The 26,190-nt window shown below is 38.6% G+C and overlaps 1 protein-coding gene and 1 pseudogene across 1 annotated transcript; both read left to right on the top strand.

The window, feature by feature from the left end:
- The first annotated feature begins 636 nt into the window (after window positions 1-636).
- Gm21156 lies at window positions 637-1,592 on the top strand (annotated as a pseudogene).
- A 4,253-nt stretch (window positions 1,593-5,845) lies between these two features.
- Gm21708 (predicted gene, 21708) lies at window positions 5,846-16,829 on the top strand. Its single transcript, NM_001270516.1, has 9 exons — window positions 5,846-5,917; window positions 8,942-9,054; window positions 9,502-9,608; window positions 10,720-10,897; window positions 12,517-12,669; window positions 13,473-13,581; window positions 14,949-15,029; window positions 15,882-15,970; window positions 16,152-16,829. The coding sequence occupies exons 2-9, from the start codon at window positions 8,946-8,948 to the stop codon at window positions 16,466-16,468; spliced, it is 1,143 nt and encodes a 380-aa protein (NP_001257445.1). The 5' UTR covers window positions 5,846-5,917; window positions 8,942-8,945; the 3' UTR covers window positions 16,469-16,829.
- Window positions 16,830-26,190: the final 9,361 nt, after the last annotated feature.

Genomic DNA, 26,190 nt, shown 5'->3' with positions numbered 1-26,190 from the left:
AAAACCAAATTATTCTATTAAGCTCACATACGTTAGTTATAGATTATCAAGTTATGGATGAAACAAAAGGCAGAATCCAATAACTTCATACAAACAAATATGCACATATGCATTCATATATAGAGACCTACAGACAGACATATACATATTCACACAAGGATGCAAGCTAGTTTTTCAGCCAGTTTCTCCTACTGGCAGGTAGCAATTTGTGGTTACAAAGGAAAAAGAATTTATTTTATTGTTTATCTTTAAAGGAAATCTTATAAAAATCTGAAAAGAACCACAAATCTAAATGTTCTATAAAAATCAGTCATATGCACCTTAAATCCGCAAAATGTGTATCTTCTCATCAGCCATTTTCAATAAATCATATCGTGAAGCTGAGAGCAAAAATGGGTATAAGAAATAAATTATAACCAGTCCAGCCACAGTGAGAGTCAGATCAGCTAGTGCTGCCATTATCCTTGTTGCCTGGCCATAAAGGGTCTCCTAGGTTAAAAAATAAGAGTGAGCCTTTCTGAACTTCATTTTGTCCAGTAGGATATTTTATATCAGAGCCAGTAATAAAAATATCTGGAAGAAGTCACTGCCTTTTCTCCTACCCTGCCTTGCGAGGCTGTGGCACACAATTAAAGAATGTCATGAGTTCCATTGTGGGGAGTCCTCCTGAGGATTGTCATCCAGCATACAGATGCTCACAATAAGATACAGGAGGAGTCTGACATGTGGAATTTCAGAGAACTAGAGAAGCCTGTGGAGGATGCTTACCAGGGTACCAGAAGGAACAGAGTACCCAACATGTCAAGTCAGATGAGAAGTGATGGTTTTGATGAAGAAAGTCAGAGACTACTGGAGGTCAAAGAGTGAAATTTCTTGGGTCCTGGAAGATGATTTTCTTAAGGCAAAATCCGGGAACAAGAATTTATATGATTATGAATCCAATACAAGGGGCAGATGGGGTCAAAGTGGTTATATAGAGTTGTATCCTGAAGAATTTGAAACAGACAGTAGTGATCAGCAAGACATTACCAATGGGGAGAAATACATCTCCCCTGGTAAAATCATTTGCACCTGAATCCCCAAAACATAAGTCAAAGAAATCCCATTAGAAGAAGCAGAAAAAAAACTCTCTCTTTCTCTCTGTCTCTGTCTCTGTCTCTGTCTCTCTCTCTCTCTGTGTGTTTCACACAAATAAATAAATAAATAAATAAATAAATAAATAAATAAATAAATAACAGAAGAAAAATCAAAAAAAAGCTATGGACATAACAGCAGATTCCTCAGGTGTGTTCTCTGAGGAAACTGGAGCTTCTAATACCAGGAAAATAAGCAACCACACAAGAGCAAGAAAAAAATCCAGGAAAAAGTCTCCTACAAAATCTTTACCTTTGGGGGAAAAGTGATACTTCTCAGTCAGATGATTTCCCATCTAGCATCTAGCAGTTCTGAGGAACTCAAGGAAAGTGACACTAAGAAACCCAAAAGGAAAAAGAAAGAGAAGAGTGACTATGTTCCCCTGCCTGACCCTGAGGTACAGGAACTGGAAGGTGGCTATTGGTGCCAGGTCTGCTGAGATCTCAGAGGATGTCTAAGTGGGAGAGCTGCAGTCCTGTTTCACACTGATTCTTAAAGAGGGATGCAGGTGACTCCAGCATCACAGAGATCTGACATCAGTCAGAGCTGTCCTGCCACAGATGCCTTTTTTCCTATTTTGGCTTGTTAATCTCCACACCCTCCCCCAACCTTTTTCTTCTAATTCTATTAATGCATTTTAGATTTTCCCTGAAACCAATGGAATCAATTCCACAATGAAACGTACTTCTCAGGGGGCATACTAACTTGCCAGTCTGACTTTGTGTGAATAAATTCTCAATCTATTTTCAAAACAAGAAAAGATAATTTAAAAATAAATTCCCAAGACATGGCCTCTTCCAGTAACTTGGCAATATCTAAGTTTAGAACCTAACAAGCTCTTCCTGCAATTCCAAGTTACAAAAGATGAAAACAATAAAATTTGGTTAAAAAGATTTGTAAAATTTTTGAGGTAATGTAACTGTTAATTAAAATAGTTGGTTGGTCACTATAAAAACATACCAAACTAGAGATGCACAGAGTAGCACATCCCTGTAATCCCAGCACTCAGGAGGTAGAGGCTAGAGAGAGGTGAACTCTGGAAGTCTGAGGCTCGCCCAGTCTGATAGGGAGTGTTAGAATAGCCTGAGAAACATAATAGAAAGAACTTGTCTCAAAAAAAGAGGAGTACCAAGCCTCTCCTCATTATTTATAAGGTTTTTATTTAAATATATTGTTATATATAGTTGCAATAGGTGACCTATACTAAAAACAAAAAACAAAACCTAACAAACAAACAAACAAACAAAAAAAAAAAACAGCCCAATCAAACCATAATAAGAAAACACACATTTTGTTAGAGTGACAGAATTTAATACTAATTAGTAAGAATCATAGCCATGAGATTTAGTGAACTAAGAAAAATCTAACTGCCCATAAAGAAACCTACTGAAAAGTATTCCATTACTGTTGTATATAGCAAGTGTGCTAATATTTCTTGACAGCAGAAGGAAGATATAAATACTTATAATCATTCAATAAATTTACCTACAAAAATTTCGTGATAAATATTCTTTTCATTATATGTAATCTTGTGAAGATAGGAAATAAATGACAGACCAAGAAATTACAGTGACAATCTGGTGCCCAAAAATTATGTGCAGTAGACTAAATACCCAACTTATTTCCAATTTCTATTTTGATGATCTGTGATAGTTCACAGTGAAATTTATACTAAAAGTATTTAAACAATAGGTTGATAATCTCCCTTGCTAGTGATGCATATGGAACAGCTTTATATTCCATTAACTTCACTTAGAGTCCGTGGATTTATTTTTTGACGCAATTTTTTTCCCCTATATATACACCTACAAGTATTTTTTTCATATTAATGAAGTATGTAAGAGGAAACTATTTTAATTGATATATAGGAAATTCCCTTTTTAGTAATATCATTTACTATTATGAAACATACCAACTTTCTGAAAATGTGTTGGCTATTTGGTGGTCACATTTCAGATACATAATCTGACTATACTACTAGGAGGCTTATTCTACATGTGTTTCTGTGAAAGTTAAATTTTCTGCCAATTCGGATGGCAATGGAGGGTGAATTCAAAGCATTGCACATAGCAAATATTCTACGCCCAATTTAGATGACCAGTCTCTTTGAATTTTTTAATTGCTAATTTTTAATTGCAATTTTTAATTGCTAATTGCTAATTGTCTTGCTAGTCCTAGGAAAGGACTGGCCTTGCTAGGGAGGACTTGAATTTGGGGTCTTCCTGCCTCAGCCTCCTCAATAGCTTTCTGTATTACAACTGTATTATTAAGATTAGTTTGTATTTTTTTGTGTTCTGGTGTTTTGCCTGTATGTATGTGTATCAGTGCACCACTTGAGTGCAGTGCACAGGGAGACAGTGGTAAGTAAGTATGTGAATAGTAGGAATTAAATCCAGGTCCTCTGCAAGAGGAACTAGTATTCTTACCTGCTGATCGATCTCTTCAGCCCCACAATTTCACTGTATAAAAATGATAACTGTATAAAATATGTTTACCTTTTAGTCATAGATCATCTGCGGTGTTATTTTACCTGACAGAAAAGTTTTGAAAGTTTAAATGAAGATGCAATTGACAATAAAACATTAGTATAGTGTATGTAGAATTTGCAAGCAATAAACGGTAAGAATAAAAAGAGTATATTAATTGGCAAAAAATATCTTTAAGATCTGTGGAAACTTCTAATCTGTCAGTAAAATCCTTATAATACAAGTACAAAAATTTGTATGATGCCCTATACCAATCTTTAGCTGATGTGCTTATGAGTACAATTCAGAAGAGATTGCGGGTTAATCCTTGAAACGTGATGGCCAGTTTGCCATGCCACAGGTTCCAGTGAGAGACTCTGTCTCAAAAAACACAGTAGACATCTCCTAGGGAATGATACCAGAGTTTTACTTCTGGTCCCCATACTTATGTACACACCAGTGTACATATATGCTCCTTTATAAACTGAACGTCAATATACGAATATTATGCATAACATGATGTCCATAAATAACAAGATATTAACTACTGAAAAATGGTAGTTAGGTACTAAAATACAATTAAGTTTCTTGACATACAGGACACTCAAAAAAAGCTCCACAAATCACAAAAAAGGTAGAAAAAAATACAAGCAAAAGACATTAAGACAAAAATCTTCAAAGAAAACAATACAAAACAAAAAGTCTGCAAAAATTCTGTAGCTCATTTTGTGTTGGCAAACTACTCCTTCAGGCCTACCCTGATTGAGATTAGTATACCCATCTAGATTCAGTTGGAGAAAACTAATTTTTTTCTTTGAAATCATGTATTAATAAAAGACAGGAGTGGGAGTCTGTGTCTACTTCTTGTTCAGTGTCGAGAGCCCGTATAGCTGAATTAAACCTATGGAGGCATACAGTAATATTTTTAAGTGGAAAAAAAAGTTCCTTACTGTCATACACTACAGGGATTAAAGAAATCTGTAAAAAAAAAAAACAAATATGGCCTGTCTTAAGTAAGTCTCAATTTTTTTTGTTAATTTTGAAAATTTGTGTCAAATTATTACAAAGATTTACTAAATGAAGAGAATTAATAATTTAAAAATCCAAACTAGGAAAACAAAACATGTGTGTGTGTGTGTGTGTGTGTGTGTGTGTGTGTGTGCCTGTGTGGGTATGTGTGTGTTCTTTTTCATGTATGGTAGTGTATGTCCATGCAAACACTCCTCACCTTTATTTTCAGATAGTCTTTCACTAACCTTCAGATTACTGATTTGGTAACATGGACTGGTTAACAAGCCCTGAGATTCCTTCTCTTAACTCTACCTAACTCCTGACTTTCTACAGTTGTAGTTGGGATCTGAAATCAAGTTCTTACATTATAGAGCAAACCTTTTATCCACTGGAGCTTTTATCCATGGCCTTCTCTAGTCCCCAGAAACGATCAGCTTTCAATTTGTAATCTTTAAATTTTTTCTCCGTTTTTATTTTTTAGTATTTTGTACGAATCATCCATGTATATATATTTTTTCCTTTTATAATGTTGGAAAACTCAATTCTACACAATGTGGCCCGCCCAGTATTTTATCAATATTTTGGGTGGACGATAAGTAGTAGAAATTTTATAATGGCTTTTAAATAAAAGATTAATTTACCGTGTTTCATGTATATGAGTACACTGTAGCTGTACAGATGGTTGTGAGGCCTCACGTACGCACAGGGTTGCTGGGAATTGAACTCAGGACCTTCAGAAGACCAGTCAGTGCTCTTACCAGCTGAGCCATTTAACCAGCACCAGAATGGTTTTTATTCGCTAGGTAAGAAAAGAAAATAGGGGGGGAATCATGCAAATTAGTAAACATATGTTGGTCTTTTAAATGTTTTAAATGGACAACAGCGATGTGCTTGCTATATCCCGGGCTCAGAGCTGTGGTCTAAAACTGGTAACTGCTATCTCGGGTGTAATGGGGGCATGGACTTGCAATAGGAGGCCTCTGCAGGTAGCTGCCCTAACAACTCCCTCCATTCACCAATTCTTATCTGCTATTCAATTAATTTTTATCTGCTTTGTTCATACTTATCAAGTACTGTGTCCATTTCTGACTCTGAAGCCCAATACCACACTACGCCCACCCCTCAACCAGCCAGTCTCTTGGTTCAATCCTCCACATCATCCCTACTTCCTTTGCGGTTGGTGACATCAGGGTCTCTCCGCCTACTTAAATTGGTTGCGACTTGGGCGCGAGTGGTCATTTTGGAGTCGGAGTTGTTGCAGGACGGTGTGATCCATTAAAGCTGAGAAAATAGAAAATCAAGAAAAGGTAATGAATTCTGAATTTTAATTGTAACCAACAATTTTATACCTTAGGAAAAACGAATGGCTATGACGGAGAAATTAATTCAGAGTAATCTTCTGTCATACGTTTGTACAAAATTTTAAAAATGCCATATTAGTAGCCTGGCGGGGTGGCACACACCTTTAATCCCATCACTTTGGTGGCAGAGGCAGGTGAATTTCTGAGTTAGAGGCCAGCTTGGTCTACAGACTGAGTTTCGGAACAAACAAAGCTACATAGAGAGACCCTGTTTCAACCCCCCCACCCACCCCCACCCTCCAAAAAAAACAACAACAACAAAAAAAAAAAAACCAAAAAACAAAAAAAAGCTGTATTAGTAAATTATATGTAAATTGGAACATGTATGGACGTAAAGGAGTTCTGTTATCCTATCAAAAGGGGGAAAAGCGCTTTCATTTGGAAGAGTAATATTGCTTGAGCAGAGGAAATTAGGATTTAAATTATATATTTCTAAAAACCAGGTAGGTAATATCCTTTGAGTTATTTGCCTCTGTTTGTGGTGGTTTAATTTACATTTGAGGTAAACTATTTGCCTCTCTTTGTGATGATTTAATTTTAGATTTGAGGAGGGTGGCGGTGTTTGGCGTGAAATGTTTGGCGTAGGTATGAAAATTTTAGGCACCATTTTGTTTCGATCGCGGCGCGCCGTGCCGCAGCCTTTGTTCCACAGGAGCATCTGTCCGCTATTGCTTTTCTACCTCAAAATACCGGAACTGTACTTTAAAGGTCCTACGGCTCTACGGACAACAGTTATTAGTGCCATAGTCTGTTTGTCCTGATGTCGCCATCAGTGCAGGTCTCTGTTAGGCTACCAGCTACTGTTGGTTAGGTCCAACATCACAAGGCCCACCCTGGTAGGCCCATTGAACAGGGCTTCCTCACAGGGGCAAGCCCGGGCTATGCCACTACGCCACTACGCCACTACGTTGATAGGTCAGTGATCAGAACCACGCCTGCTTAGAGTTGGACTCCACCTACTGAAAGGGCAGGCTCAAGCTATTCTACCATCCTGATTGGTCAGACACTATAAAGATGTCATTGGTGCCGCAGCAGCCCACTTGGTAGAGCAAGTTTGCTGCTAACTTCTGAGGGTAGGCTAGTGGGGATACAAGAGGAGAGCCTGAGTAGATCCGAATTCTGAGAATGAACATGCTTGGTTAAGGTGCAGGGTAGGCTTGGATTATTTGACTTCCCAATCATCTCTTCCTTCCTGCTCTGCTCTGGTCTCGTATCTGTCTCCTCTCCAGTTGGTATTTCTTATAATCGAAAAATATAGGCAAAAGTTTAAGGATGATTTAAATTTCACTCCTAAAGGAAAATCTTTGCGTGTACAGCTCACAGGTGTTTACATTTCAAATGCCAACATCTCTGGAAATCTTTCCTTTTGAATTTGCCTCCATAGAAGACACAATTCGAATGTTTTAGACTTGACACATTAAATGTGTGTATGCTTGTGTCTCTGCCTCTGCCTGCCTGCACGCCTGCCTCTCCCTATCCTCTCCCTCTCCCTCCCCCTCTCCCTCTTCCTGTCTCCCTCTTCCTGTCTCCTTCTGCATCTCCCTCTCCCTTTTCCTGTCTCCCTTTGCCTATCAATCTACGTCTCCCTCTCCCTCTTCCTGTCTCCCTCTCCTTCTCCCTCTTCCTGTCTCCCTCTCCCTCTCCCTCTCCCTGTCTCCCTCTCCCTCTCCCTGTCTCCCTCTCCCTCTTCCTGTCTCCCTCTCCTTCTTCATGTCTCCCACTCCCTCTCCCTCTCCCTCTCCCTGTGTCTCTCTCCCTGTCTCTCTCTCCCTGTCTCTCTCTCCCTGTCTCTCTCTCTCTCTCTCTCTCTTCCAGTCTCCCTCTCCTTCTCCCTGTCCCTCTGCCTCTCCCTCTTCCTGTCTCCCTCTCCATCTTCCTGTCTACCTCTCCCTCTTCCTGTCTCCCTCTCCTTCTTCCTCTCTCCCTCTCCCTCTCCCTCTCCCTCTCCCTCTCCCTCTCCCTCTCCCTCTCCCTCTCCCTCTCCCTCTCCCTCTCCCTCTCCCTCTCCCTCTCCCTCTACCTTTCCCTCTACCTCTTTGTCTGTCTGTCTGTCTTTGATAAGGGGAAAATCTAAGCACAATATTAGTGTGTATAATAAGTGTTTTACATTTTGTATTTTTTTTCTAAATTCTGAGTGTAGTCTTCCCTATATAATCGGGGCGGGGGGGCGGGGGGCTGCTATGTTCTATGCCGAGCAGGAAATTGTGACAATCTCCCAAATTTGTCCTGGGACTATAAGCATGTGGAGCTGTCAGACTCAATTACTTCGATAAAGTTCCGTTTCTTTAGATGTTTTCTGCAAGTATTTTATTAATCTGTTTGTAGGCTACAACAACTTTGTAACATTTGTAACTTTTTTTAATAACCAACAACTATACAATAAGACTACCACTGTACATGGAAATTTATCACTGCAAGAAAACACAAGAATAATATTATGTATCATTCTACAGTAAACAGCATACATCTCATCAGTGTGAGTATTTTTAAGTGAAAAAGAATAAAGTTTAGTAATTACAACCTTTCCCATACTTAATAAAAACTAGACCTGTTACAGTATGCTAATTGACCTTTTGCTTTCTTTCATTAAACAGTGCTGCACACCAGTAAGCTGAGTGGTAGATGTGTAGAAGCAAGAAGGGCCAGTTTCAGCTAAATAGAAAACGGTCATAAATAAAAAGGGGAAGGAAAAAACATTAGGATGTCAGGCTCTGTGGTTCCCTTTAGTTGTATTTTCTTATGTATATGAATCTTTTGTCTGCATATATGTCTGTGCAACATGTATTATATGATGTTCGTATGTGGAAGGCAGCAGTCCCCTTGAGCTGGAATTACTTTGAACCACCATGTATGTTGTTCTGGGAATCAGATCTCAATCTTCTGGAAGGGCAGTCAGTGTTCTTTAACTGAGCTATTTGTCCAGCTTTAAAAGTTTTAAGCATGCTATTTTATCCTTTTCTCTACTTATAGAAAAATGGCAGAAACTAATCAGCCTGGGAAAATTTTTATAGGAGGCCTCAACATAAAGACCAGACAAAAGACTCTTCAAGAAATATTTGGGAGATTTGGACCAGTAGCACGTGGTAATTCTTTAAAAGAAACTGTATGTCTCTTCAGAGTAAATATAAAGTATTTCTATGATATGTTCAATTTTGGAACATGGATGATTATTTTTATGTTTATTTGACAACTACTCATTGCAATGGATAATGTTGCTCAATTAGTGTAATGTGCATGTGTGTGCATGTGTGTTTGTGTGTGCATGCATGCCTTGCACACTCTAGGTGTATGACAAAATGCAACAAAGGCTGACATTAATTTATTAATTTTGTTGACATTGAGAATGCAAGTAAAAATATGAAATGTAAGATTTTGGGTTTTATTTAAGATTTGACTAGAATGATTGGTATAGTGTTTTACTTAGAATGTCAAATTAAGGGTCCTATGAGTAACAGTTTAAAAAAATGTCAATTTGGAAGTAGAAAAAAATTTTATGTAGTTTTGTAAGTAAAAGTTTACATATATTGCAGTTATTTTGATGAGAGATCGTGAAACTAAGAAGTCTAGAGGCTTTGCTTTCCTTACTTTCCGACGCCTTGCAGATGCTAAGAATGCTGTCAAAGAAATGAATGGAGTGGTAAGAATGTAGTAACAATATATTACTCCTTTCCAGTAGTTAATGACATTAGTTGGTGTGTTTAGTTTGCTGAAAAATGAGCAAAACTTCCTTGGGTTTTTTTTTTTTAACTAATGCCAAAATTATGGCTAGTAGGATATTTCAACATTGTCACATATATTACATCTGTATCAAGTTCATATTATACTTTAAGAGTAAATAGGATATAATCTTTACAAGCAACAGAAAAAAAGGAAACCATAGTTTGGGAAAACTGGGAAAAGCAGTTTTTCAATTCATGGAAGAAATTATAAAGGAAAATATTCTGGAGAAAGTTATGTTCAAGTAAATCCAGCTCTAAACAGATTACAAGACTTAACAGCAATAAAAGTCAAATTGCTTTTATTGATTGTCATAATAAATAGAGTTCCTACCTTAACTAATTTATTTTTACCAACTTGGAATTCTCTTTTGTCTTTGAAAACTAGCTATGAGTGATTTTTAGTTTATAGTAGTGTTTTTGAGATTTTTATTCAACAGATGCTCTTTGTTATCCTGCATCAAAAATTTTAGAAATTGCATATTCTATAGGAAACACGATATATTTTTATGATTACTTTAAAGGTAATTTTTCTCCATTTTTTTCAAGTAACTTTTAAAAATTGTTTCCTTTATTTGAGGAGGGTAATAGTATAATTTGTCATCTTTTTTTTTTCTCTTTCCACTTCTTCCGGTTTTTTTTTCATTAGTTTATCACATACATATACAGTACATATACAGTACATATATACTCCTAAATACATACCAATACAGCTTGCTCAGTGTGTATAATGTTACTTGTATGTAGTTTTTAAGATTGATTATTTTGAATTGGACAATCTACTTACAAGTGCTGTTCTTCCAGCACTGAAATGATTTTATTCTTTGGGCTCTCAACATGCCATTCTGTATTTTAAGCTTTATTGTGCAGATTGTAAAATACTACAATTCTCTTGTTTCTGTCTCAATTTTTTTCCTTTCTGATAAAACAAACTGGTATATATTTCCATTAAGAAAGACATTCTAAACCTCATGTTTGACTCAGTAAAAGGTAATGTATGTAAGTTAAATTTGGTTCTGTTGTCTTTTTCAGATTTTGGATGGAAAAAGAATTAAAGTAAAACAAGCCAGGAGACCATCATCACTTGAAAGTGGTAGCAAGAAGAGACCACCATCCTTTTCAAGAACCAGAGGTGCTTCAAGAATTCTGAAATGTGGAAGAGGAGGAAGAAGCAGAGCAAGAAGTGGTCCTTCATGTGAAGGGAACTTGGGTAACTGTACATAGTAGAAGCAGTGTGACTGATAATTAGTAAGATAATATAAGTAGAAACACTACGACTTTTATTTACATTCTCATGAGTAGAGCAGTTACCTTCAATTAGAAAAATTAAAAGCACTGTATGATTAATATAAGTAACAGATGCCTTAATTAAAAATTGAATTTATACCAGAGTGTCAATTGCAAAAGAGTTCTTTTAGGATATTCAGTATTTGTCCTGATGTAGTCAACAGAAATTTTGCAAGATTTGTTTTATGTGCATTGCTATTTTGCCTCTGTGTGTATGTCTGTATGAAGGTTTCATATCCTAGAGTTATATTTTTTAGCTGTTAGTGAATTGAACACAGGTCCTCGGGAGAACTTCAGTACCCCTACACTGAGTAGCAAGATTTATTTCTAATCTTGTTTTTTAGTTTTGCTCTTTAGAGGCCAGTATTGCGTGTGAGTTGTAATTCTAACACTTTGGAAAGTTAAAACTATACCAATAGGAAAAATAAAATTGACTTAAAGTGTCCAGAACTCAGAAGTACATTTCAAATAAATAGAATTGATCAGACAATATTTATTGCTGTATATTTATCTGAAAACTGTTCATTTCTTCTTTTGATGACAGATTGTATATAAGCCTATTGAACACTAATTTATCCTTCCTGAATTATCTAAACCTTGCAAGTTTTAAGACTGTTTCAGACTCTGGAAGAGTTTAAAAGAAACAGAACATTTTAACGTTAACTTTTACATGTTACCTTTTGATGTGTGATGAGAAGATGACGACTCATTAGAATGCTTTTTAGGCAATCTTCAAGAGTATTTTACTACTTTTGAAAATAAATAAATAAATTCAAATTTTATTCTTAAAAATCTATAATTTTTTGTATTAACCAAACTTAAATATCCAAGTAAGGGCTGTTAGATAAGATAGGTGATATTTCTCAAGTAGATTTACATTTTATAATGCTCTCCAAATGATCTTAATGGTTAAATCTAAGTTTTTATTCTTACCTGTATGAAAATACAAAGTTTATTCATAATTGCGTACTAGATCTATATTGATTTTTTAAGCTAAAATGATTATATCATATTTGATATGCATTTCATAGAGAGTCCGAGTTTGTCAATTATAATAATTGCTCAGCATGTCTATGTATTAATAGTATTATATGAAATTTTTTATTTTTTAATTGATATTGGGGCTTATATTTGCGTGAAAGTTTATTTCATAGATGGATCTTGCAAAGTATTGAGACTAGAAATATATTAAAATCTGCTTTCTAATAATGAAGTGATTATTTTACCTGAAATATAGACATATTTAATTGACAGATTTTTGTTCCCTTTCACTCCAGTTCTCTGTCATTTCTTTAAACACAGTGTAGTGTTCAAACTGTGCTATAAATGTTAAAGCCATCTTTACATACTGTTTGAATTATAGTTACAAAAGTAAATAGTATTTTTACCAATAAATACTAGTAATAGTAAATTTTACCAATTTAGAAAAAAATACTAATTGCTGAGAATACAGTATTGTTTAACGAAGATTTACAAGTGATAATTAGAACTTACTCATTGAAGTATTGATTCCCTTTAGCTAAGATGTTTCTTTAAATACAGGTGGTGATAGATATACTCCTAATTTCAATGTGAGTTCTTCTGGGAGACACTTTGCAGTTAAAAGAAATCCATCTTCAAAAAGGGATGATCCCCCTTCTAAAAGATCTGCAACTTCTGCTCAGACAAGAAGCAATACTGGACTAAGAGGACGAGGTAAAAACATGCCAAGCAGACATTTTTGTGGAAATGCAGTTTATAATGAATGAGAAACATTTAAACAATTGCCTATGAGTTTTTGACCATCACAGTCTTAGAAGACAACCGCACACATGTACGTACTTAGGAAAATTTTACATTTGTAGATCTATCTAAAGATTTTAGGCGGAATGATAGTGAAATGTAACAGCCAAACAGTGGTGGCAGACACCTTTAATTTCCAGCACTCAGGAGACAGAGTCAGGCGGATTTCTGACTTTGAGGCCAGCCTGGTCTACAGAGTGAGTTCCTAGACAGCCAGGGTTATACAGAAAAACACTTTCTTGGAAAAAAAAGAAGAAAGGTATGAAGGAGGGAATGGGGGAGGAAGAGAGAGACACACACAGAGAGAGAGAGAGAGAGAGAGAGAGAGAGAGAGAGAGAGAGAGAGAAAGGAGGATAGAAAAAAAGAGAGAGAGAAATTTGAATATTAGAGTATTTATGTGTTACAGTATCAACATAATGAAGTATGTTGTAAGCAAAATTTGAGTAAAGACCATTAAAATACAAATGTAAGATGTGAAATTTGAATAACAAGAGAGACTTATCCATAAAATAAAAGGCAGATTGATGTTTGATTACACTGACAACAGTCTGTTTATATTGCATTTGTGAAGTAGTTTACTAATACAGCTTCATTAAAGAATGAAGTATGCCTTGTAAAAGGTATTTTGCAGAGAAAAGTGCAGTGTTTTTATTACTACTTTGAAACATCTGCAACTTGAAATACTTGTATAGTAATTTTTAAACTTAATGTCCAGAACCACATCGAAGAGAGATTTCTAGAAATATGCCAAGAGGAGAGCCGGCGTCTTCCAGAAGAGATGAGTATCCATTACCAAGGGATTATGGCCAGTCTTCTAATGATAGGTAAAGAAAAAAGAGCAAAATGGTTAAATTTCCCATTGTGGAAGGAAAAATGCTTTAATTATTGTACTTAGTATCATACAGGAACATTTTATGTAGTGTCAAAACCTTTTATATCCTTTCTCATTAAGTCTGTTTTCCAAGGCTAGTGAAATGGCTTAACAAGTTGAGTAACTTTCATGAGACCTAAGAAGATGTCCAAATGCCACAACAACTTGGGAAAAAAAACAAAACAAGACAGGTTTTCTGGGTTCTATATACACAGTGAATAAGTAGATAAATGCATACAAAATTTTCTGCAAATTATCTTCTAGAATGAGAAAGGTGGTTCAGTTGTGGAAGTATTTACTTCTTAAGATGAAGACCTGTATTCATATACTCAGAACCAATGAAAAAGTTAGGCATAAAACCTATAATCTCACCTGTGTTAATTGATCAACTCTTATGTTGGTTGGAAGACTCTCATGGGTCTGACAGCATTACGTGGAAAAATTTCAGGACAGTTAGAGACACTGTTCAAATAGAATGTGGAAAGGACCTGAGAACCAACATTTGAGGATATCCTTTGATAATCACGCTCATTTCCTAAGTCTGACTAATCTCAAAAGTATACTACCTACTTTAGTACACAAAGTAAATACCTTCCAATTATACAATCAGTTTCAATTCTGTAAATACAGAGAGGGTATGAATGGAATCACGGTTTACTGTATACTTATTTGATCTACATAATTTTCAGATTTAATCCTTTTGTAAGGTTTAGTCTTTTTTAAGATTTATTTATTGTATTTTATGTGAATACACCATTTCTCTCTTCCGACACACCAGAAGAGAGCATCAGATCCCATCCCATAAATTAATTTTATTTAATATTTATTAAATATGTATATTAAGTACATATTACGTTCTCATGTATGTCATTTTAAAGCTATGATTTTGTGTTGTAGCAGTGCTAAGGACATTCATATACGGTTAATAGAGTTCTTACTTTCAGTTATTTTAGGTGTATTGTAGTTGAATTGCTGGGCAATATGGTAATATAGTATATAGAACCCTTTTACATTCCTGTCAATGATGGTCAAAGTTTTAATTTTTATGAAGTTTCTTCCTCTCCAAATACTGTATCGTTTGTTTGTTAAATTTTAGCAATCCTAATAGCAGTATTTCATTAGCATATTTGATGGAGTAGCAGTCATGTATCCTAGTTATGTTTGGGACCATTGTCTTAGCTTACTTGGAGAAGTGCCCATTGATATTTTGCCAGGTATCATGTATTCACTGGCCAGTTAGCTAATTGGCCAGTTCCAGGACAGTGAGAAACTCTCACATAAAAGTTTGGATGGTTATTTTTAGTTTCTAATTTATTCAAGGAAATATGAATCAACATCCAGAGGATACTGTGACTATGGCAATTACCACTCTCGGGAAGAAAGTGCATCTAAAGTCTTCAGGTATTACAATTTCTTTCTTCTCTCTTCCCTCCCCTTCCTTCCCCTACCCTCCTCTTTCTTCCTGCCCTTCCCTTCCCTTCCCTTCCCTTCCCTTCCCTTTCTTTCTTTCTTTTCCTTTTTTCTTCCTTTTTTCCTTCCTTCTTTCCTTCCTTCCTTCCTTTTTTCCTTCCTTCCTTCCTTCCTTCCTTCCTTCCTTCCTACCTTCATTCCTCCTCTTCTTTCTCCCTTCTCCTTTTCCATTTCCCTTTCTCCCTTTCCCTTCCCCCTTTCCCTGTTTCTCTTTCCCTTTCCCTCTTTTCCTTTCTCCCTTTCCCTCTCTCCCTTTCCCTTATTCCCTTTCCTTCTTTTCCCTTCGCTTTTTCCCTTTCCCTCTTTTCCCTTTTCTTTTTTCCTTTCTTTTTTCCCTTTCTCTTTTCCCTCCCCCTCCCCTCCTCTGCCCTCTCCTCACTCTCCTCTCCCCTCCCCTCTCCTTTCCCCTTCCCTCCCCTCTCCTCTCCCATCCCCTCCCCTCACCTCTCCTCCCCTCTCATCACCTCTCCTCTTGTTTTTTCTCCTCTACTTTCCTCCCTCTCCTCTTTTCTCCTATTTCTCCTCTCCTCTCCTCTCCTCTCCTCTCCTCTCTCTTTCTTTCTCTCTCTCTCTCTTTCTTTCTTTCGTTCTTTTGTTCTTTCTCTTTTTCAAGACATGATTTCTCTGTGCCTGTCTGGGAAAGCTCTTTGTAGACCATGCTGGCCTCAAACTTAAAAATCCACCTGCCTCTGCCTCCCAAGTGCTGGGATTAAAGGTGTGTGCCACCAAACCTGGCAAAACTGTTAGTTCTTATGTTAATTAAAACTTCCTTTTAAAACTTAGTGATCATGCTGGCTATCTTGGAGGACGTGATAGAGATTTCTCTGAATATTTAAGTGGAAATTCATACAGAGATACATACAGAAGTTATGGTAAGAGTCCTATTTTACTTGGTAAATAAATGCCATCTTAGTGAATTTTACACATACAGACAAATGTAACATGGGTTATACATTAATTAGGTGGTTGGAGTATTTGCTATTGCAGTGTTCTTAACTGACTAAATGGGCAGTCTTAAGGCTGTTTTCTTACTTGGTCATTTATCTACTTTAGGAAGATTCCATGAGGCACCATCTGCAAGAGGTGGAAACAACCGCTATGATGACTATAGTAACTCACAAGATGGATATGGTGGAAGAGGAGAACCATACATAAGCAACCGAAGTAACATATACTCAAGTGACTATGAACGTAGTGGTAGACAAGAAGTGCTTCCACCACCTATTGATAGGGAATACTTTGACCGTGAGGGCAGACAGGAAAGAGGGCATTCACCTAAGGATGGGCTGTATAGTGCATCTCGTGAATCATACAGTAGTAATACCAAGATTTGGGGGATCCCATGGAGGTCGTGGAGAAAGCAGATATAAAGTGGAGGCAGGTACTAAAGTCTTAAGTTGTGTACCAAACAGCATTTCTAAGAAGAAAAATAAGATGTTATTCCTATGTTCTCCAAATGTTAAAAGAAATATGTTGATTTAGGAGATAAGGCAAATAGTAAGTTTTACTGCCTTACCCGAATACGGAAATACATTGTTTTGGGGGGAAGTGAAATAATGACTAACATTCCACCCATGAATTCTTCTAGAACATAAAACAAGGAAACTTTAACTGTTCAGAAATGATTCTTTGTTAAGAAAGACTTGTTAATGTTAAAGTAGAATTTACCAGTAGAGATGAAGTATTTGCATAGTCAAAAACAATCTGTCAATAAAAAGTAAAGCAAAGCCATTGTCTGACTTCGTTGTTGAGTAACAAAGTATTGCCTCCTTATTTTTGATGGCTTTTCCTTCAGCAGTGAATAACCACATCTGTATCTCCTTTTTCCAGTTTTAAAGCCTGGGATAGACCCTTTAGTTGAGCTTTGTGGGCTGAAGTTCCTGGCAGCAAAGCAGTTGTCCAAATAACAGAGTCCAAGCCCATTACTGCTGCCCCTGCATGTCTGATTCCATTCTGGATGACGCTGCTCCTATCCATTAAGTATATTCATCCCTCATCTGACCAGAGTATGACAATCAAGTCTGGCCTGACATTCTGGATGTATCCCAGTACTATAGAGCAATCATGCTGCATGTCTGAGGGTGGATCAGATAGCAGGGTGGCTGGCTTTAAGGCAGATGGTGAACCGGTTATATCTTATGTGAGGGGAATTCAAAAGTAGAGCCTGAAAGTGCACCAGTCTGGCACACCGGCTGGGTGGATTCCAGAGGGTCCCCTCAATAGCATTGGGGGTGGTGATAAGTTCCTGCCATGTGGTTATTTTGTCAGCATCCTTGTCTTGCAGGATGCTGGAAACTATGATCTAGAGGTAGACTGGCCATCCTTGGGCCACCGGGTCCAGCTTCTTAGATAAATAAGCCACAGATCTTTTCTATGATCCCAAAGTTTGGGTGAGCCACCCCCTTTTCTATCCCCTTTCTCTCATCCATATACAGGTGGAAAGGTTTGTGAATCTTCAGGAGGGCCAAAGCAGTCATCTCCAATAAGGCTCTTCTTAGAGTCTTAAAAGCCATGTCCATCTCAAGGGTCCGTTCTATGTTGTCTTCTTGGCCCTGAGAGTCCTCATAGAACAGTTTGGCTAACTCAGTGAACCCTGGCACCCAAAGTCTTCAAACCCATCATATCCCAGAAATTTCTGTACTTGCCTTTGGGTTATGTAACTGAGATGTTAAGTTTGGTTTGTTCCTGGTGTATGACAGCATGTGTTGGTCAGTCAGTCCCCTTTGAATATGTAGGTGACCTTAAGTTGACAAAGCTGGGCTTTCTTAGCAGATACTCAGTAGCCAAGTTGACTCTATTCCTGTAGGAGGCATCAAGTGGCCTCCTGACATGTCTCCAAGTCTGGAGCTCTCAATACATACTGGAGCACATTTATTTGGGGATGTGCCCACAGGTACTCATCTGAGTCCTCATACAGTGCCTCTTCAAAGGCAGTAAGTAGGTGGAGAGACCAAAATCTTTTAAATTCAGACTCCATTTTAGAGAACCTGACCTAAGTTTGAAGTCAGGTAAACTAACACGCTCCTACCTGGCATTAGTTTCCAAGTTACTTTGCCCCAACAAAACCCAAGCCTAGCTCCAGTCTCTAGGCTCTCACCCCAACAAGATCAGAGTTTCCAGGTTACACCCTGAACAAGACCAGCTACTCCAGGTTATTATCCCAACAGATCTGCACCCCCAGGTTACAAGCCCACACCTGCCTAATGATCACCAATATAGAGGGAAATAGAAATTAATTTTACAGTTTGAGTCCCAGCACCAGCCAATTATGCTAAAGACCATAGTAGCTTTCCAATTAGATGCTTGCAGTTATTCCTGGCCCCTGCCCCCAATATCCCCAGTACCGCCCCTCCCCACTCCCAGCCACCTGCTGCTTGCTAGAAAGCCTTGGATAGATGTTCATGGCTCCTCTCCCCACCATAACCTGTCCTGCCTGTCTGAGGTGAGCTGAGGGACTGAGCTAGCTTAACTAAAATAAATAATCTGCTGTGAGATTGCATCAGATCAGCTCCTGTCTGGTTTAACATTTTCCTGTCATTACAGGATGAGTGCTTGAATCCTTGAGGCAGGAGTGGCCAAGTCAGTTATCCCTTGAAGCTTCTCTCCAAGTCTTGCCAATTCAAAGTCAAATAGAAGCTGGCTTTAGGGTGCCAGAGACAGGCCACTAAGCCTTTCACTGGCTGTAGCTTCCAAAGGATGCTGCAGGTAGTTTGGTTAACAAAACCATGTTCACAGCAGAATGAAACTCTCTGGCTTCAGGGTCAAAAGCAGTGTAGGTTCTGTAGGTTTCAAAGTCTTCCTAGGTCTTCCCTGGGACTCTCATTCTTCCCCTGCATCACCTGGCTCACCTTAGATAAGATCGTGGGCCATCTGTTGGCCTCTCAGAGCCCCACCGCCACCCCCCATCATTATCTGGTGGTAGACCCAGCACCTCTCCTTACCTTTAAAATCCCAGTCCAAGGAAAGGCTGCATCTATATCAACCTGAACTTGAGTAGGCAGCCCATTTGCTACTGGAATCAATTCCCTGATGGGCCTCACAATGATCTCTCTCCTGTCACAAAGAGGACCTGGAGCAATTGCTGTCAGTCGTGCCAGGTGAGTCAGCATGATTGCATCTAGAAGACCTTTGAGAGCTAATGGTCTTTCTGAGAATGGGGATGGGGTATAGGGGAGGGAGATTATGCAACTTCCAGTTATTAACATCATTACTGGTAAATGGCACATATGCCACGAAATGTCTCCCCTGAGCATTTGGGATCTTGTAGCCCAGAGAGGTAAGGCTGTAGTAGACTTGGCTCTCTGGGTAGTGTGAGGTAGACTCCGAGGGGAGTCAGGGGCTGCTCCTTCCTCTGCCTGTGCTGGCTGGACATGGGTAGAAATATAAGGAGCTGGACAGAGATCCTACTGGTAGGTAGAAAGGGGGAGCAAGGCCCATAACAAAAATATCTCATCCAAACAGGGGGCTTCTCAACCAAGTATTGCCATGAGGTGATGTATGGCACTTGTCTCAGAAAGTAAACCTTCACCCTGTAAATGATGGGGCTCGGCAGGTGGAAAGTCTCCTCAGACCATAGGTGGGCCATTTATTCCTACAATGGTGGTGAGTTTACAGGACAAACAACCAGCCTCAAGTCTTTTGCAGTTCATTGAAAGTCCTTAGAATGGTGAAGGACAAGCCCAGTGGGATGCACTGTGCCTGTCCCATTCTAGGAATCAAAGAAAAAATTGTACAAGAGGACAAAAAGCACAAACGTAATACAACACAGACAGAAACAGGAGGATATTCCTGGGAAACCAAAACCAAAAGGCTGTCTAAGATGATCTTTCTCCCTGTGCATGGGAGGCCTATAAGACACACAGCTAGTTCAGAATTCAGATGAGAACTAGCAAGTTCTCCTGCTTCTAGTAGGGGTTGGGGAGTGTCCTCAATTGTCTCAGGCCAGTTGACAAAACATGCATCCACTTTGTCCCTCTAGGCCTCAAACAGAAAGATTAAACCCAAAGCACAAACACAGAGATGGACAAGACAAAAGACAACTGGGTGCCCAGAATTACTGATCAGAAAAACACTTCACTCTTTGGGTGGATATGGTCGTGAGGGGCAGGGGGGCGGGGTGGGGGGTGGCTCTCTAGCCAATCCTGGGTGAGAACTTCTAAATACAAAGATTTGAGATTTGTTGAAGAATGGTATCCAGGACTCAAATAGAATGGAAACACAAAGATCTTTTATTCTGCAGAAGTCCAGCATGCTGGGGGTTTCTCTCATTTCAAGATGGAGACCCCAAAGTGAGTTCAGGGGCCTGATTTAAAGCACATGAGGGGAATTCAGGGTAGATAACTTCTATCTTAATCTGTTGAGGCCACAAGCTTGCTTAAAATTCTTAAAATTCTTAAATGAAATGTGTATATACTTTTTATCTTTTTGATCTAGATTTTAGATCAGGTGTTTTACTCACTGGTAAAAGAGAAAATCCTTTCATAGCTTTTACCATCTCTCAGGCTTGATGCAAAATCTCTGGGCTGGCAGACTTGTACCCTGACATTAAAGGAGTTAATTCTCTCTTGGAGATTGTAAATCCTCCTCATCAACCTCAGAAAGGAAGGAAGGAAGGAAGGAAGGAAGGAAGGAAGGAAGGAAGGAAGGAAGGAAGGAAGGAAGGAAGGAAGGGAGGGAGGGAGGGAGGGAAAGGAAGAAAGAAAGAAAGAAAGAAAGAAAGAAAGAAAGAAAGAAAGAAAGAAAGAAAGAAAGAAAGAAAGAAAGAAAGAAAGAAAGAAAAAGAAAGAAAGGAAGAGAGAAAAGAGAAAGCAAGCAAGCAAGCAAGCAAGCAATGAAAAAACTGGACATGATTCACACATTTTAGCAGCAGAGAAATTGGAGCTGCAGGTAAGGGAGTGATATCATAACAAGAAGGAAAAAAACAAAAACCAAAAAATCCTCCACCTTGTCACAGAGAGGCAGTAAATACTCTATCTGTAGTTTCTAATTTGGATTTTATTGCCAGTGTTAGTCTTGCTTTTTCCTGATCTTATTTATATTTTTATTTGTTTTTACTTTCTTATTTTGGGGTGGTGGTGGATTGAGAGAGGGTTTCTCTGTATATATAGCTCTGGATGTCTTGGAACTCACTCTGAAGACCAGGTTGGCCTCAAACTCAGAAATCCTCCTGCCTGTGCCTCCTGAGTGCCGGGATTAAAGGCATGCACCACTACCTCTTGGTTCAGTTTTAGTTTTAACTGTGTCAAATCTAGTATTGTTTCCTTTCTTTGCAAAACTGAAAAGCATCACTAGGAATTTCCTCTGGCCCCTTTGCATCAAATATTCTCTGAATTGTTTTGGTTTGTTTGTTTGTTTGTTTTTTGGTTTTCTAACAAGGACCAACTTCTTTTGAGGGAAAGATGACTGAAGTTCTCTAATAAATTCCAGGAATTTTATCAACTGATGACTTCCCTCTTACCTCCTTCCTCCAGCAACAAAGTTCGTAGAACTTCTCTGTCTTAGGTTTTCCTTTGCTGTGAACAGACACCACGACCAAGGTAACACTTATAAAGAAAAGCATTTAGTTGGCACTGGCTTACAGGTTCAGACCATCATCAAGGTAGGAAGCACGTCAGTGCTTTTAGATGGGAGTGGAAGGAACAGAGAGTTCTACATCTTGATCCAAAGGAAGGAAGAAGACTATTGTTTTTCAGACAGCTAGGAGGAGGGTCTCAAAGCCCACTCATACAGTGACACATTTCCTTCAACAAGGCTACACCTACTCCAACTAGGCTGTAATAGCACCTCCTAGTAGCACCATTCCCTGGGACAAGCATACTCAAATCACCACATTCTACAGACAAATGCTACTTCTTCAACACTGCCTGTTTTAACGTGAAAAACCTTTAACATATACCTCTCAAGGCAGCGAGGACAGACCAACTCCCTAGTTCTCTACAGTTACCCAGGTAACAGGACCCCCATATGACTGTTGCTCCTCATAGCAGGACATCTTATGAATTCAGTAAACTCAAGAGTCTGTTGGCAACCCACATGGATGGTGTGGACAGATATAGAAAGGCACCTTGCCAAATATGTCACAGATTGAGCAATCTGGGAACTTTCTATTCTTTCTTGAAGGATGCTTTTTGTACTGCAAGATCATCTGAGGCAAGCTTGTTAGGTAGTAAAGATATACTAAGTCTGGATACAAATGATGTATATTTCTTAAACTAAATCTGACTTTTTTCCAAAGCAAATGAGTTTTAGAAACACATTTGATCTTGTAATTGTTCTATCATTAGATCTTGGATCCAACTTGCTGCATCTTTCTGTCTGTAGTAGCTTTAACTTGTCTACTTTTGTGGTCCTAAAAAGACATCTCACAGTTTCTAAGAGGATCACAAGAGATAGCACACAGTCTGTAAAGTACTTTACTTGGATTTTTGCTGAGGCCCATGCAGGAGGAACAGTGAACAGCTTTCACTGCTCAGGGAATACAGCCTACTGGTTGGCACAGTCATGTTGGGCAGGTCACTGGGATACATGACCTCAAGGACTAAATGTTCTGAGGACTTCATGCTTTGGTGAGTTTTGCTCTGCCTGTTGCCGTCACACCCCTCTTAATCTAAGAATTGTATGAAAACTCTAAGGGGGTTTCCAGGCCCTCACTGGGCAGTGTCACTGGTACTCATAATAATCCAGTTTGATATCTTTCAGGCATTGCTGCTGAAACAGATTAATCATTCAGTCACTTCCTAGGAGATAATTTACAGATGTAGGTTGTCACCAATGACCATCACCCTTTAAAAAAATTAGGAAAAATAAAATTGTTAGTGAAGCTAGGTTGAGATGTTTTGACAACTCATTCTGATGTACAAAAGGCACACTCTTAATAGTTAAACCAATGACTTTTTGTGGTCAGGGAATAAGAACAATGGCAGCACTGCCTGATGTCAGTCTCACTGAGGCTGGACTGGTGATGGTTGACTTCTTAAACCTATTTCTGCCCTCGGCTTCCTGTTATGATTTAATAAGCGTTGCTGATGAGTAGATGTGTATTCTGAGATTTTAAGGTAAATATGGCTGATTTTATATAAAAGTTTGGGTTTGTGATTGTTTTCAGGTTCTTATGATAAGATAAATCAATTGATCCTTTTTGTAAACACAAATTGCTGCTTGCTCGTAAGAAAGACTGCCTGAGAAAAATATTTTGCTGCTCACACTTAGTCAACCTGAAACAAGTTACAAACGTATGTATATTCTTGGGAATAGTTTGTTTTCTTTACCTTTACCATGTGGTGTTTTATCATGTAAAGTTATGGGGAACATACTGTTTTTTTCATTAGCCATTTCCTAGAAGAAATATACAATGTAATCACGTTATCATTCTATATTGCTTGAAAGATTTTGCTAGGGTATATGAGTTGTGGGAGAAAAACAAAGTATGTGTTGAAGCCTATTTCCATCCCCCAAATGTGTATATGTGTAAAATACTTAGTGCCTGCTTGTTTGACATTTGTGAAATTCATTCAATCTGTGGATGGATGGATGGATGGATGGATGGATGGATGGATGGATGGATGGATGGATGGATGGATGGATGGATAGATGGTTGGATGGATGGATGCACACACATGTGTGAAGTTGTTGATGCTTGCTTTGCTTCATCCACTCTGTTTGTGTGTGTTTGTGGGGGTGTGTGTGCGGGGTGTGGGTGTTTATGAATTTTCTCTTTCCATTACTTTTTTGATGACCCCTAATAGTTAAAGGAATTTAGAGTTTCTTGCTGGCCACTGACTGGGAGTGCCTAGTCCCAATGAATCAAGGTTTGCTTCCTAGCAGGAAAGTCTGCTGAGTGATTTCTCTAATCACTAGCTGCCAGCAGCAGCAGGTTGCTATTCCAACAGTGATTTCTCTAATCACTGCTGTCTATCAGCCCCAAACCCCAGCCAGCTGACTCAGTGAGCTCTGATCAGCACTGACTGTGATCACAAACCCCATACCTTGCTGCCTGCCTCAGTTTATCCTGTGGTGTCAAAGCTGGTCTTTGACATCCTTAACAGATTTTATACCAGGAGGTAGGGAGTATGGGGTTTTAAAAAGACAGATAATTTTTCTAAGAGAACTGATGCATCAAGGGCTATATTTCACCAGCATATATGGACAGCATTGATTGGGACCTCTCTAACACTTAATGTGTCAAGAATGGGCAGTGAGCCTAGACTGGTTGTTACCAGGTCACCTACTACATACGACAAACTCTCATTAATTTCTTAAGTGGCTCATCAGCCATCTTAGGCAATTTTTTTCTGCCTGGATCCACATATATTTTCTAATATTTACCTTTTCTCTTACACCATGTGTCTTAGTCAGGGTTTCTATTCCTGCACAAACATCATGACCAAGAAGCAAGTTGGGGAGGAAAAAGTTTATTCGGCTTACACTTCCATGCTGCTGTTCATCACCAAAGGAAGTCAGGACTGGAACTCAAGCAGGTCAGGGAGCAGGAGCTGATGCAGAGGCCATGGAGGGATGTTCTTTACTGGCTTGCCTCACCTGGCTTGCTCAGCCTGCTTTCTTATAGAACCAAGACTACCAGCACAGAGATGGTCCCACCCACAAGGGGCCTTTCCCCCTTGATCACTAATTGAGAAAATGCCTTACAATTGCATCTCATGGAGGCATTTCCTCAACTGAAGCTCCTTTCTCTGTGATAACTCCAGCTGTGTCAAGTTGACACAAAACTAGCCAGTACACCATGGATCTTGGAAACTGACCCAGAGATTGGTACACCATAATACCATAGGCAGATAGTTTATTTTCCTTCCTTAGGTGACTAGTGATTGCACAGGCTTGTAGTTACTGCCTCTGGTACATATTTCTTGATACCACAAGCCTCCCCCTTTGAGAAAATGTCATTAGTTGGGTATATATACGTCAGGAAAAGAGGCTTTCTGTGTATACAGAACAACCAGACTTTCAGTAGCTGGGAGGATTAAGTAGATGTGTTATGAATTTTCTCTTTTCTATGAACAAATACCTGACAGCAAGCAACAAAAAAAAGAAAGCAATCAATTCCACATCATGGAGTTCCAATATATGTCCATATAGACATGTTCCACATCTATGTGTTCCAATATAGAGGGACTATACTTAATATAGTCCTTCATGGTGGAGATGTCTGTGTGGCTAAAGAGGGATGTGTAGTTAAGATTATTCATCTCAGCTTAACAGGGATCAGAGTATTTTTATAATAGTCTATGTTACAGGTGCTATAAAATTTGACAGGCATGAAATAGTGATTGACATACTTCATAAGTTATCAGTATATGAGTATAAATCCTGAGCGCCAGAAATGTGCCACAGCTGAGGAGATGGCTCACTTGTTATTTACTAACACCCAGGTATCTTCGCCTTTCTTCCACTCCCAGTTTAATATCTGTCAAAGGTCTCATTCTTGCTATTTGCACTTCCTTTTCTTTTGTCAACACACTTTGTCATAGCCCTTTCTCGTTTTGGCTGACGATAATCTCTTTGTTACAATGAGAGACGACGATGTATGGTAAATGATAAAAACTCTTTCCTATTTGTACAAGTCACAGTCCAAGGCCCATGTCCTCACCCCCATGGGGATACATGACCAGACAAGATTAGTCATAAGATCCAATATAGTCCAGTCAATCAGCAATGTCCCATTTCTGAAGTGAGTCAGGAACCTTTGCTTGCAATATAAACAGAGGTCTGGTAGAATGGTTTTATATCATGTAAGGTAAATTGTTTAACCTTATATAATAATGCTAATAATGATCTCATATGAGAGAATAACATTATAAAATTCAAGTTGATATACTAGTCAATAGACAAAGTGTTACTTGGGGCTAGAAAATCAGAGATACAGCTCCTAAGGTGTAAACAATCTAGCTGGAGATGTCAGGCTGTATGTATACTTACTGTATACATCTTAAATAGTTGGGGAAAAAACACATGAAAGAAACCACTTTTTGCCCTGATCTGGGCAGCAATACACTTCCCTAGTATTAATTACCTCCCTAAACCTTTCTGCAGGTACCTGCCTAAAAGACCTGTGGCTTCAGGGTGTTTATGTACTCAG

This window comes from Mus musculus, chromosome Y (genome assembly GCF_000001635.26).
Source record: "Mus musculus strain C57BL/6J chromosome Y, GRCm38.p6 C57BL/6J".
Taxonomy (NCBI): Eukaryota; Metazoa; Chordata; class Mammalia; order Rodentia; family Muridae; genus Mus; species Mus musculus.
The sequence above is the reverse complement of the archived record's forward strand: the minus strand, read 5'-3'. Positions and strand labels throughout refer to the sequence as shown.

Coding starts and splice junctions, on each gene's coding strand:
- Gm21708 (NM_001270516.1), top strand. CDS start 8,946: ATGGCAGAAACTAATCAGCCTGGGAAAATTTTTATAGGAGGCCTCAAC. Junction 9,055..9,501: donor ATTTGGACCAGTAGCACGTG/GTAATTCTTTAA, acceptor CATATATTGCAG/TTATTTTGATGAGAGATCGT. Junction 15,971..16,151: donor AGATACATACAGAAGTTATG/GTAAGAGTCCTA, acceptor TATCTACTTTAG/GAAGATTCCATGAGGCACCA.